Genomic DNA, 13,348 nt, shown 5'->3' with positions numbered 1-13,348 from the left:
ATAAACAATCCACTCATGAACAATTGAGAGCTAGATGTAACTATTTCTTTTTAGTTAGAGAGCAGAAGGCATTGGACAATAAATGATTTTCCAGAATGAATTTTCATATTGCTTAAACTCATTGGGAAATAACTGTCATCTGGCACTGTGATTTGTATGAACTTTATTCCACCTCAAATTGAGTTATAAAAATACCAATAAAATATCTTGGTGTTCTCAGAATAATTATTTATCTCCTGCTTTCTAAATATCCTTATTAAATTCCAAAGTAAAACTTTAACTTTTAGGAACTTCAATTTATCAGACTATCTACTGTCTCACTGTTCTGTTGGTGATGAATGTCTAAAAGGCAACTGCCAGTTGATGCACCAAACAGGATGCTGTTACCCTAAGCAAACCTCTCCAAATTATTCATCGAACAACTGTTTCATTATACATACTTTGGGGGATTTTTCAGAAGTAATATATATTCATAAGAAATAGCTCTATCAATGCTGGATCTTAATACACTTCTGGCCTGTCTTCCAAACAAAAATTGTTTGTTGAAAACTTATGTAAAGACGTCTCACTCAGTATTTAAAGACAAAGCATGGGTGTCAAGATGCAAGAAACTAATGGTTTCTGACACTGGTGAACTGCATGGCTTGGAAAAAAAATTCAATCTTCAAATTCCACATGTTTATTTTTTTTAAAAAAAGCATTATTAAGCACTGTGTTGTTCTTCATGCCTTGCTAAGTGTTTTTCAGTAATTCTTAAGAATTATTACTATTATTATTTGGTTCTTAGAATGCCTATACAGTGGAGTATATTATGTCAATCATTTTCATTTATATGTCACATGAGAGAATAACATGGATGCAGAAGTTATTATTTTATGTCAAGTTCTTGATATGAAAATATACTGACACTTATTCTATCTTTAGGATGATGCTAGCAATTCTCTTGCACTGTGGTATGTGGGAAGAGGCAGCAGTGTCACTGTATCTCTGAGAGAGCTTCTAATCAGAAACCTTTGCAAACAAACGTAAGTAGGCTACTATTTAAGACATTATTTGTTGTGCCTGATAAGTTTTTTTCACTTACCACACCTTTCTCAGTGCTTGTTTATGATATTATCATCAACTTACAGGTACTGATTAACAGTTTTTCATCAAAAGTCAGGTGGAAACAATTGGCTTTTGAGAATAGGCCAGTGGATCTGCTAACCATTAATTTCTTAAGATTTGGCAGTAGTGCCAAGAGAAATGATAATAAAGCTTTATGTGAGTACTAAATATTTTTTAAAGTTTTTTTTTGTTTGTTTAAGATTTATTTATGCATACAGAACTAGGGTACAAGTCAGAGGTACAGGGGCGGTGAGAGGATTCACCAGAGACAGAGTGCAGAGCAGTGGGCAGGTCAGGAGAGGTCTGCCATGCTGGGGCAGGGGATCAAACTCACACTAAAGTAGCTGTGGCCATCTTGCAGTGCTGAGTCCTAACCAGTTGCACCACCAGGGAGGGCCCACTAAATTATTTTCATTCCTGAACAAAGAACCTCAGATTTTAGTATTAACACTCAGACCATTTGTCATAAGTCAATATGAGATCCAGCCACATAATGAATATTTTCATTTCTTAAATGACAACATCAACAAAAGTACTATAATTAAAGAAATTATTTATTGCATTGCTTAATGCTTCTTTAAGATTGATATATTAATCTTTAAAGTTAATGTTATGAAAATATCATTCTAATGTAATCTGGAAGATTCACTTAATTTGCCTCATGCAACATTTTTTTGTTCTGGCTCTCAGGGTTTCAACTACATTTAATTCTCAATTGCAGTAATTAATCACATCCTAGCTTTTCAGTTAAATCAAAATATTTCACTTTGCCCCCATTGCTATCCACTCCCTCTCTCCTCAAACCCTCCACTTAAAAATCCTGGACCTCCCTGTTGGCCTAGGGGTTAAGTCTCCGTGCTGTCACTACAGCCTGTGTTCCATCATTGGCCAGGAAGCTGACTCAAATATGGTACTGCAGTCTTATCTTGCCCGCTGCTTCCCTTAGGAGTATAATATTTAAGTAAATCTGCCTGCTCTGCTCCCCACTGCCTCTGTGAACATTCTTATCTCTGATCCAAACCCCAGTTATTCTATGCAAACAAACAAAAAAACAAAACCATATACTTAACTTCTAGTCCTTAGCTCAAGTATTAGCTCAAGTTGGCCCCTGATCATAGGAGGATTCCCAGAGATACCGCGAAGTCACGTGCTGCCTTTTCCATTGTTCTTGTCCATTCTTCTAACACTGGCCACTTGGTGTGGTGATCCTTCGTTTTCTTTGTTTCTTTCCTCTGTTTAACCTAGATGTTCATAGTCTAATTCTGAATTTTTAGCTCCTCCTCTCTAATAGATATTTAGCAGATATTCAATCATTAAGGAAAAAGCATGTTAAGTATAATAATTTTGCTTTTCTGAGCATGTAAAACCTAAAGGAAGGGCAGGAATTTGTTTGGCTACAGCAAGGACATCTGGGAGATGGTCAAAAGTTGCTGTGCTGGGTATTACCCTTTTGCTTGTCATGTTCTGGTGACAACTGATTTACATAGCTCATAACACACTTAAAATATGAATAATATTTTATATGTGCATACTTTTAGAAGAAAATGTGAGAAACCATGACATTTATTTATATTAACAAAAATTTGATAATCTTTGCAAAAATATTAGCAGTATACAAAATGTGTAATCAGATAACATATGAAATATGTATGTATAATTGTGATTAGGACAGGTGGAGTTTTGTGGGTGAGTCTTAGACTACATATGGTGGTATATACATTTCAGATTTCTACTGAATAAATGGAATCATTATTGTCTGCCTAAAAACAATGATATAAAATCTGTACTTGCTTTTAGTAGAAAGTGGTATTTCATTTATATGTGGTTTTATTTCAACTGCAGTATCACTGGATCAACTGTGAGAAAATATTTAAATCTCACAAATTCAAGCACCTTCTGTTTCCTAAATGTTCACATGGTATATATATATATATATATATATATATATATATATATATATGCACAAAGAATGTTCACCAAATAAATTGTTTACTGACTAATGCAAGAAACTCAGTTTAAAAATAAAAATGATACAATTTTTCATGGAGTGTGTCATTTCTGGAAACTGAAATAAAAAGGATAAAGATTCTTTCACTTCTTATTTAAAAGCATAGCATTTTTGTTAATATTTTACTTAAAATTTCTTGGCCTGGAAGACAAAAATTTATGACTTTAGATTAACTACTTTAACGATGTGACATAGAAGCAGCAAAACATTCTTTTCTACCTATGGTATTAGTGTGATTACCTTTTCTGGAGAGAAAAAAACAACACAATAAATCCCTCTATGTTAAGTACCTCCCCACCCCCCTTCTCTTTAGTTTCAATCTCAAAGGTAATTCATATTTAGTAAGCAGACTGGTACCATAAAAATATATTTGAAATGAGGCAATTGTTTATAATATGTGTATGCATTTAATGACAAGTTATTTACAGGAAGAGTGATTTACATTTCACATGCTGAGGAAACACACTCAGTGTCTACTTAGTTTTAGCAATATTCTTAAAACTATAAAAAAAATCAGGTTTAAACACTTGCTATCATCTGTTTTAGCTCAATATTCATAACTGTAACATAATCACAACAAATTAAAGGCATATCACATGTCTGTCCTTTTACATTAACTTGATGAAACTAGTGGCTGACACTGCCTAGCAGAAAGTGACAAACTTCTCAATAGGGTCACATATCAATTTTTCTGGGAAAACTAAGAATCCTATCTTTATCAAAATATCCAAATTTTCTTCCAGAGATAATGTTTCTCAATCTCATAAATGAGGGTTCAATTATTTGGCTTCTAAAATGGATTGAAATAAGTAGCTACTGTAATGATTTAGTTCATGAAGTTACGGGTTGGAGGTACGAAATGCTATTTTCTTTAAGTTTTCCTAAGAGGAGAACCCAAAAGTGATAATACCAATTTTGTTAGTGGTCAAGAGACAGAATGCAGGCCTGGGACTGTTTGAACTTTATAGCCTTTTTTCTTTTTGTTCCTTTGTATCATGCCACACTTTATTTAATTCATTTTTTAAAGGAGAAATAAGCAAATTACTCTGCCTTCCTACAACTACCCCCTACCCTATACCTATTTTCTCTACCAGAAGTGGGAGATTATGAGTTGAATTGTGTCAACTGCCTAATTTATATGTTAAAGAAGTCCTAATCCCAAAACCTTATTTTATAGAGACAATCAAATTAAAATGAGGTAATTAGGTTGGGTCTCAATCCAGTCTGACTGGTAACCTGATAAAAGGGGAAATTTGGGCACAGAAACATGCAAAAAGGGTAGTCAACAAAAAGAGACAATAGAGAGAAGACAATCACATAAAAAGCAAGAAGAGAGGCCTGGAACAGTCTTATTCCAAAGCCCTAAGAAGGGACAAATCCTATCCATACCCTAGTCTTGACCTTTGGGTTTCCAGAATAGTTTTAATGATCCATTCTTGTGTACTTTGTAATGGCAATCCCAGCAAAGATCTCAATATGCTTTGGACAGAAGAGCTAGAGTATAGCCATCCAATGAAGAAATGATATGAATAAAGGCAGAACAATAACACAAGTCCATGGCAGATCAGTGTCACCCTGTTCTATCCATTACTATACTATGTATCCTTGTAGTCTCTATGTTAAATCTGTGATGGATTGTTTTGTTCTTCATTATGGTAACTCAAAGAATTATTCAGGCTGGAAACAAGTTCAGAAAACAATGAGGAATCATTCCTTTCAATTACATAATGTTATATAATTTTTCAAAAAGCCTTTATTGATATCCTTTGAACCAAAACCTCAGCACGATAAGGAAAGAAACTTCATAACCATTTTTCAATTACTACAGTTCCAACGGATGTTTCTCAATATCAGAGAAAAAGTTTTCTGGCAATTGAGACAATTGTCTCTACTTTTCTGATATCCAATTTTGGCTGCTAATTATTATGCACTTACTATGTGAAAAATTTCAGGGATATAAAAGGTTTATGAGCAGTACATAAAACACAGGTAAAGCCCAGAAGAAGGGCAATGTATAGAAAAATTACTGAGTGCCTACTATGAAAAGGAAGCACTAAGTTATACCTAATTTTATCCTTTTATAAACTTTCTCACCCTATGGGTTACTAAATATATTTACAGATGGAAAACTAGGGATGAAAGAAGTAATTCTCAAAGTTACAGAAACAGTATATTCCTCAGACTGGATGTGAACACGGAAATATCTGTCTCCCAAACTTCCTTAACAGGTCCTCTTGTTTAGAAGCAATACTTATTATAAAGGAAAGATTATAGTTTTAAATGAAAATCCTCACCATCTAATACACCATAACATTTATCCCAACCTTTCTACTTGCTTAATGCAAATGACTCACTATACATTATGCTCCAGGAGGGTTGGGATGAATTGGTTTCGGTCATCATTGTATCTTAGCACTAGGATATTGCTTGATATAAAGTATACTTAATATTTGTTGAATGAATATGTTAACACATAATCAAACATCTAGTTTAAGTTTTAACTACATTAATGTTAACAGCTGAATTGCTTTTTCCACAAAAATTCATACCTTGAAGTCCTAATCCCCAATACCCAGAATGTTTGACTTTATTTGAAGATAGGAAGTTTCTCTAAAGGAGATAATTAAACTAAAATGAGGTCAATAGAGTAGGCCAGATCACAGTGACTGATATCCTTATAAAAGGGAATTTAGTCATAGATATATACAGAAGGAAGTCAATGCGAAGACAAAGGGAGAAGTACCCAACTGTCAGCCAAGAAGAGAGACTGAACAGAGATGCTTCCTTCATGGCATCTGCCTCTGATTCCTCAGAAGGAAATAATCCTTGCTGAAACCTTATCTCACACTTCTAGACTCCAAAATTGTGAGAAAATAAGCTGATGTTATTTAAGATATTTAGGCTGTAGTACTTTTTATGGCAGCTCTAGCAAATTAATCTGTGGTATTTTAAAACAAATTTTCTCTCAATAAAAATGGCATTATGTTAAGATTTGATGATTACCCAGTCAATATTATTAAAGATTTTAAAGCTGTTCCAAGAACATGATCACCCACTGAAAGATAATAAATCAACTTAGTAATGCATCTTACAAATTGTCTAGGTCAATGCACCCAGTTCTAAAAGATCTACACCTTTTAGAAACATATATGCATCCTAGTTATAAAGGAGATTCATTTATAAGTAATACAGTTACTCTGTATTTTAAATAATACAGTTGTTTGGAGAACAATGCATAAGGTTGAAAAGAATGTTGAATTCAAAATGCAGAGGATTCTCAAAAAGGCCTCAATTTTTCCTTTTCCCACCATAGTCTTTGGCAGGCAGTCAGGGGAAGAATCAACAGCAGTAAGTGAAGTTGGTTCATATTTTGTCATTTTGCTGGGAGCTGGGGAAAGAAAACCAAAGGAGCCCAAGTTCAATGCCAAAAAACCTGAATTTTGCCTATAGCAAAATTCGCAGCAGGACTCCTAGCTAAAAAGTGGATTGTTTTCTGGAGGCAGCACCTTAGGTAGACCATATGGTCTCTCCCAAAGGTGCTGGGAATGTTCGTCTTCAGTAGCATAGCTGCGATAAAGCTACTGTGTCATTCTAAGCATTTTACTAGGCATTTGTAGATTCACTTCATAACAGCTCATTTTTCAGCTGGTTGGGGTTATAATTACAGAAACTGACCCTGTCTCCAAACCTAGAAATTCTTCATATCCAAAGAACTTAATTTTAGTCATTTTCTTTATTCAAAACTGACAAGCAGGGAGGATTCTACTGTGATAAAGCCAGGATTCTGATATTTTCAAATGCTTTTTAAATTTGAAAAGTAAACATTCAGAAACATGAAAATGATTTGGGTTTATATTATATTCTAAATATGGGTTAACTACACTGAGGTATATAAACACACTAATTGTAATTGTAAATTACCATGTTGTGCACGAAAACAGACATATGGCAGGTGTCTTCACTTACTGTGCTACACTACAGCTCTTTAACATTAATGGGCATCTGATTAAAAAAAAAAAACCCTAATTCTTAGTGATGTCTTTTTAACTGATATGTCCCAATACTCTCCGTTTAGAGAATTAGCCTTTTCTTTACAAAAATAACAAGCACAACTAAAAATAATAAGGCTAAATTTATTCTTCTAAAATGCTGCTTTCTAATGAGAAATTACTATTTTAGAGGCAACAAAGACTAGAAGGATGAATATTTTTAGGAGCCCTAGATTTCATAGACCCTTCCTTTAGAAATATTTCTTGAACTTTTTATTGTAAAATATGTATGCCACCAACTATTTATATGTATTTCAATATGCAATCAAATGTTTTCCTTAAAAATAAAAAATATCATAATGTGTAATACACTGCTTTGCCTCTCTGAATAATCTACTCTATAATTTATGTTTGCCAAAAACTCTAGTTCTACTCTTAGACCCCAGAAGCATTCTCCACACAGCCACTAGAAAACAAAAACAAGTGACAGAAGTCAAAGTAAAAATGGGGGGAAAAGAACAAAAATGTATCACTCAACTTTCTAATTTCAAAGCTTACTATAAACCTAATCTAAAAGTTCCAGAAGGATAAACATCAACCAATGAAACAGACTAGAAATAACACTCAGGTCTATGGTCAAACACTTTTTGAGAGGGATGCCAGAAAATCCAATGGAGAAAAAACATTTTCTTGAACAGGTGGTTCTGGGAAAATGGGTATCAATGTACCAAAGAATGAATTTGTGAATTTCCATAAATAAATATTAGCTCAAAATGGATTAAAAACCTAAATTTAGGAGATAAAATTAAGTAACTTATAGAATAAAACACACGTGCAAATCTTCAAGACCTTGGCTATGACAATGGTTCATTAAATTTGATCCCCAAAATACAACAGAGAAAAAAATGCTTCAATTTGACTTTGTCAAAATTTAAAACATGAATCAAGGAACTGCCAAGAGAGTACAAGGAGAACACATGCACTAGTAAATATCTGCAAATAATATATCTGATAACGGTTTAATATCTACATCATTCAAAGGAAAGGCAGCCCAATTAAAAAATGGGCAAAGGAATTGAATAGACATTTCATCAAAGAAATACACAAATGACTAGTAAGCGCATGAAAAGATGTTCAACTGACTAAAAGATGCTTAGTCAGTAAGGAAACACAAGTCAAACCTAGATTGAAATATGTACTCAGATGGCTATAATAATTAAAACAAACAAACAAACCACACAACCTAGAAAATAACTAATGTAGAAACCAGAACCATGGGCATTGCTGATGGGAATGTAAGTGGCACTATCACGGCAGAAAACAGTATGGTGGTTTTCCAAAATTTAAATATACAATTACCATATGAAACATCAATTCCACTCCTAGGTGTGTATGTGTCTGTCTGTCTATCTACCTATCTAAATTGCCAAGAAAACTGGAAATAGGAACGCAAACATAATTTTACATGCATGTCCAAAGCAGATTATAGTAACCAATGGGTGAAAAACTAAGCATCCACCAACAGATGAACTTAGCCTTTTTGTCATAAAAGGGAATGAAATTCTGATACATGCTATGTCCTAATATGCTAAGTAGACTAAATAAGACCCAAAAGGACAAATGTTATGTGATTCCATGTTATGACATGTCTGCAATCGGTAAGTTTATCCAGATAGAAAGCACACCAGGGGCTGAGAATGGGCAACAGGGTTACTGCTTAACTGATAGTGTTTCTGTTTAGAATGATGAAAATATATTGGAAGTGGAGAGTGCATAATAGTTGCATAAAACACTGAATATAGTTAATGCCACCAAATTAGACATTTCAAATGGTTCCAAATGAAAATTTTGTATTTCTATTAGAAAAAAGTTAGAAAATGAGTTTCTGGAGCCTCAGAGAGACTAAGAAAGATACATGACTAGATGGAGGGGGAAGCCTCAGTCATGCTTATATTTTATGATACTAAAATTAATCCTGGAATTGGTGTCAGATCAGGACATAAATTTCTTACTGAGCTATAATCTTATACCCCAGAACCATTCTCCACACAGCCACTAGGAAACAACAACAAAACTACCTACCTAAAAAGAAAAATGAGAGAAACCAGAAGAAACTAGAAAAAAGCAGTGGATAAAAGTTAAAGTTAATTAGGAAATAAAAAAGTAGTAAATAGAATAAACATCAAAAAGCTTATTCTTTGAAAATACCTGGATACCTGTAGATAAATTCTTGTAGACTAGTTATGGGGAAAATAATGTAGAGAAAGCACAAAAAGGTGAGATCAAAACACAAAAACAATATATAAATTCAGATACAGTGGTTGAATTATAAAAAAAATTTCATGTAGTGTGTGGCAGCAGATGTGAAAACATAGGATGAGTGATTTGTTTAGCATGTGATGACCAAAACTGACCAATGTAGAAGTGGAAAACTGTAAAAGTTCAATTTCAAGGAGAGATTAGAAAAGTGATTTAAGATGTACTATTGGAAATGTCTCCAGGGGAATGCTGGATCAACTCACAAATATCCTCTGAAAAGTATATCTGAGCTAAAAAGAAAGGTAAATTCCCAGGGAGTAACTTAATAGAGTTTAAAACCAGACAAGTAAGCTCGAAGTAGGGCAGAGTTATTACTGTCCAGCTTACTGATCTGAGTAGCAATGGAGTTAAAACATCTACCCGATGATCTCACTTATATGTGGAATACAGAGAAAAACATAGCAAAGGGTCAGCCAAAACCCAACCAGTTATAAACTAGTAACTATGGACTGTAGGACTGAGGGAACCCAGAGAGAGCAGGTGCCCAGTGGAACGTAGTGGAGGATTACTGGGGCACTGGTGGAAGGCAGGGTGTGAAAATACACTTTTGTGGAGGTCTGAATCTATACTCCCTCAAAGCAAACACAAAGATACAAAGATGTAAACCTATGTCACTTCAATAAACAAAAATAAAGTTAAATACAATGACTGTGGCTGGACATAAGATAAACCCTTAGGGTTGCATGAAGTGAAGTGAAGACCCCCACTTAAAGCTGAGACCCTCTAAATGAAAAAAGTGAATTATAAAAAAAGTTGGCATATGGCCCTCCCTGGTGGCGCAGCGGGTTAAAGTACAGCACTGAGAATCTAAAGCCGCTTCAGCATGAGTTCGATCCCCGCCTGCCCTGGAGGTGACCACATGGTGTGGCAGACCTCTCCTGACCCGCCCGCTGCTCCCCTCAGCAGTGTATTTCGTGCCTGTTCTGTTCCCCACTCTGTCTCTGGTGAAGCCTCTCACCGCCCCTGAGCCTCTGGCCTGTACCCCAGTTCTGTATGCACAAATAAATAAATCTTAAAAAAAAAAAAAAGTTGGCATATTTTAAGAAAGGGGAGAACAAGATCAGTGTACTCTTTTCTCAAACCTACCATCTCCCCCAGCCAGTGCAGCTATTAAATCAGGATTTTATGTTTGTGTTTACTCCAAGCTTGTTAGCTTGCTTTGACAAAAATGGTATACTTAAAAAGGTCTTGTGACTTAAAGTTTTTTACTCGACATAGTATTGATAAAGAAAAAAAAAACACCCAAATTTAATGATGATCACAGTTTGGAATGACACACAATTTTTTTATTAAGAGCAAAAAAATAGTCAAAGTCTGTGTGCTCTGTGTATAACTAACGTTAGGGAAAAACACAATAAATTTGAACTTCTTTCCCCCAATTTTTCCAACGAGACCCCACCCCAAAACCCGAAGTATTCTAAACGTCTTAAACAGTAAATGGAACTTTTGCTAAAAACCAAATGAACCCGAGACTGGTTTTCCCAGCCTTTCTTCTTCAGGACAGGTCCCTTAACTGGAAAGCCTGGGGAGGCCTAAAGCGGTGCCTGGGCCAGAGAGAAGGGCTCCCCCAGGAGGGAAAGGGGTGGGGGAGTAGGGTGTAAAATAGGGCCCTCCACAGTGGAAGGAACCGAAATGGAGCCCCGGGGCCAGGGGAAAGCACACTGCCTCCCCTGGGAAAGGTGGTTCAGCCGGCCCCACCTCTTGTGGTGGGGAGAAATCATTGGTCGGGGGGCCCATCTTGCTCCGGTTATAGAACCAAACCCGGACAAGATCCTTTTGCAGTCCGAGTTGCCCGGCGATGCGGCTGATTTGTTGGGGCGTGGGCCTCGGGCACTGCCGGAAGAGTTTCTCCAGGTTGTTTTCGATGCGTCTCTCCCTGCTTGCCCGTCGCCGCTTCCGAGCCTGCTGCAGGATCATCTCCATTTTGCATATGCCCAGCAGGTTCTTGGTGTCTACCTCTTCCAGCCACATTTTCAGTAGTGGTCGCAGCTTCCACATGTTGGCGAGGCTGAGCTGCTGGGCCTCGAAGCGGCAGATGGTGGTCTGGCTCAGCACCTTTCCAAAAAGAGCGCCCACTGCAAACCCTACGTCGGCCTGTGAGTAGCCCAGGGTCATCCTCTTCTGCCTCAATTCTTGGGCCAACTGTTTCATCTCTTTTTCTATGGCAGAGACGTCCTCTGGCAGGGCCAGCTTTGGGATGCACCGCAGGACAATGTAGGGCCCTTGTAGGGAGCTCTCGGAGGGGTTTGGCAAGCAGGCCCCAGCCTCGTCTGCTCTCAGCTGGGGCTCAGAGGGCACCACCCTACCCTGGAATTCACACAGCTGGGGGTTCAAGGGTACCCCCCACACTTCTGGGCCTGGGCAGACGCCCGGTCCTATCCTGGGTTGGGCCATCAGCCTGTCAGGGGTCGCCTGGGTGCCCAACGGGATCGGAGCATCAACCCGCACTCTCACTGGTCCTTCAGGCCCGCCCCCATCACTGAGAGGTAGAGGGCATAAGTTTGAGGGCCTGTGTCCAGCCATGGGGTAAGACCGCACCCAGAGCGGGGAGTCTGGTAGGAACTGATAGCTCTCGAGGCTCACAAACAGACACCAGCCTCGTCCTCGAGCCCTGCCCCCTAGTGGGTAGAGCTGGTGGTGCAGGCAGGGAAAACACGGAGTGTGTGTGTGAGAGCGGTGGTGGGAAAATCTGATAGTTAAACTTGTAATTCTTTCGGTGTCCAGATTTAGGGGGTGGAGTCTTCTACCAAGAACTCTGCTTCCCTCTAAAGGGCAAATATTTCTTTTGGATTTTGCAACTTCAGGCTGTGTGGGACCCCTCACACTGTTTCCATTTATTCCCTAAAGGGAACCTGGGCATTTATTTACAGCTTTTTAAGAAGACTTCTGGTAATTTTTTTCACATAATATGAACAGTGATTTTAGGTTCATGAATATTTGTTAAACATCTGTATGCCAGGCACTGCTGTGGTTACTCCTCAGTTTACTATCTGTCCCCTACTTTATGTTCACAAAAGTCTGTCCTTTGCACATCTTCAGTCCCTGTGAACTAAGAAACATCAAGTGTCTCTGCTTGAATTTCTAGTTAGTATCAGTTTACTTTTAGATTCTAAACGCCATTCCCACACTCTGCCAGATTCCACTTTCTCATGGGGCTGAATTACTTGATTTAAATCCTGTTTCTCCTACCAGTCCTTCACGTGTTGGCTCCCCATCCGTGCTCAGCTTCCAGGCACTGGGTCAAGACCTGTACCTCCCAAAACTGGTCTTCTTGAAGTCACCAGTAGCCTTTCAACTGTCAAATCTGAAGACCTTTTAAAAACCTCATCCCATTAAACTTTTCTGCAGTACCTGGCAAGCTTGACTTTTCTTCTTGCTCTCTCTGTTCTGAATTTCCATGAAGTGCTGGTACCAGCCAACCCTACATTTTAGCTCTGATGTCTTCTTAATTTTTCTGTTTTTTATTTCCCACTGTCCCAAATCAAATTCATTATACTTTTAACCCTGCTTCTCCTCTAGGGTTCCCTGAACTGGCTAATGGCATTATCACCCATTCAGCCCTAAACCCAAGAGTTGCTCTTGACCATTAATTCTCATTCTTCACAGGACATTACATCTTATATACTAGGTGCCCTAAAACATCTAAACTCTGCCATCTCTTCTCTAACATCTAAACTCTGCCATCTCTTCTCTACTGTCTCCTTTCAAATTTACCCTGTGAACTGCTGCTAGTTTAAAAGAAAAAACAATAAAACAAACCTAGTCAAATTCAACCAAACCAAATAAAACTAACCATGGTGCACTTCTAAAATTTAGCCTATCTTTCTCCACTCAGCCATGTGGACATTCAGATTCCTGAGCACAGAAAACATGGCTTTTCATCATTTGGTCCCTTCCTCCGTTCTGTCCAGCGTCACCAACCACA

The 13,348-nt window shown here is 37.4% G+C and overlaps 2 protein-coding genes across 2 annotated transcripts in view; both read right to left on the bottom strand.

The window, feature by feature from the left end:
* Nucleotides 1-13,348, bottom strand: part of FAM172A (family with sequence similarity 172, member A) — a 364,503-nt gene that overhangs the window by 95,570 nt on the left and 255,585 nt on the right. The gene's annotated exons all lie outside the window — the stretch shown is intronic.
* Nucleotides 10,933-11,946, bottom strand: POU5F2 (POU domain class 5, transcription factor 2). Its single transcript, XM_012721917.1, has one exon. The coding sequence runs from the start codon at nt 11,944-11,946 to the stop codon at nt 10,933-10,935; it is 1,014 nt and encodes a 337-aa protein (XP_012577371.1).

The sequence above is a fragment of the Condylura cristata genome, unplaced genomic scaffold (assembly GCF_000260355.1).
Source record: "Condylura cristata isolate star-nosed mole 26May11 unplaced genomic scaffold, ConCri1.0 scaffold00007, whole genome shotgun sequence".
NCBI lineage: Eukaryota > Metazoa > Chordata > Mammalia > Eulipotyphla > Talpidae > Condylura > Condylura cristata.
Note: the sequence above shows the minus strand (reverse complement) of the source record. Positions and strands in the feature narration are given on the sequence as shown.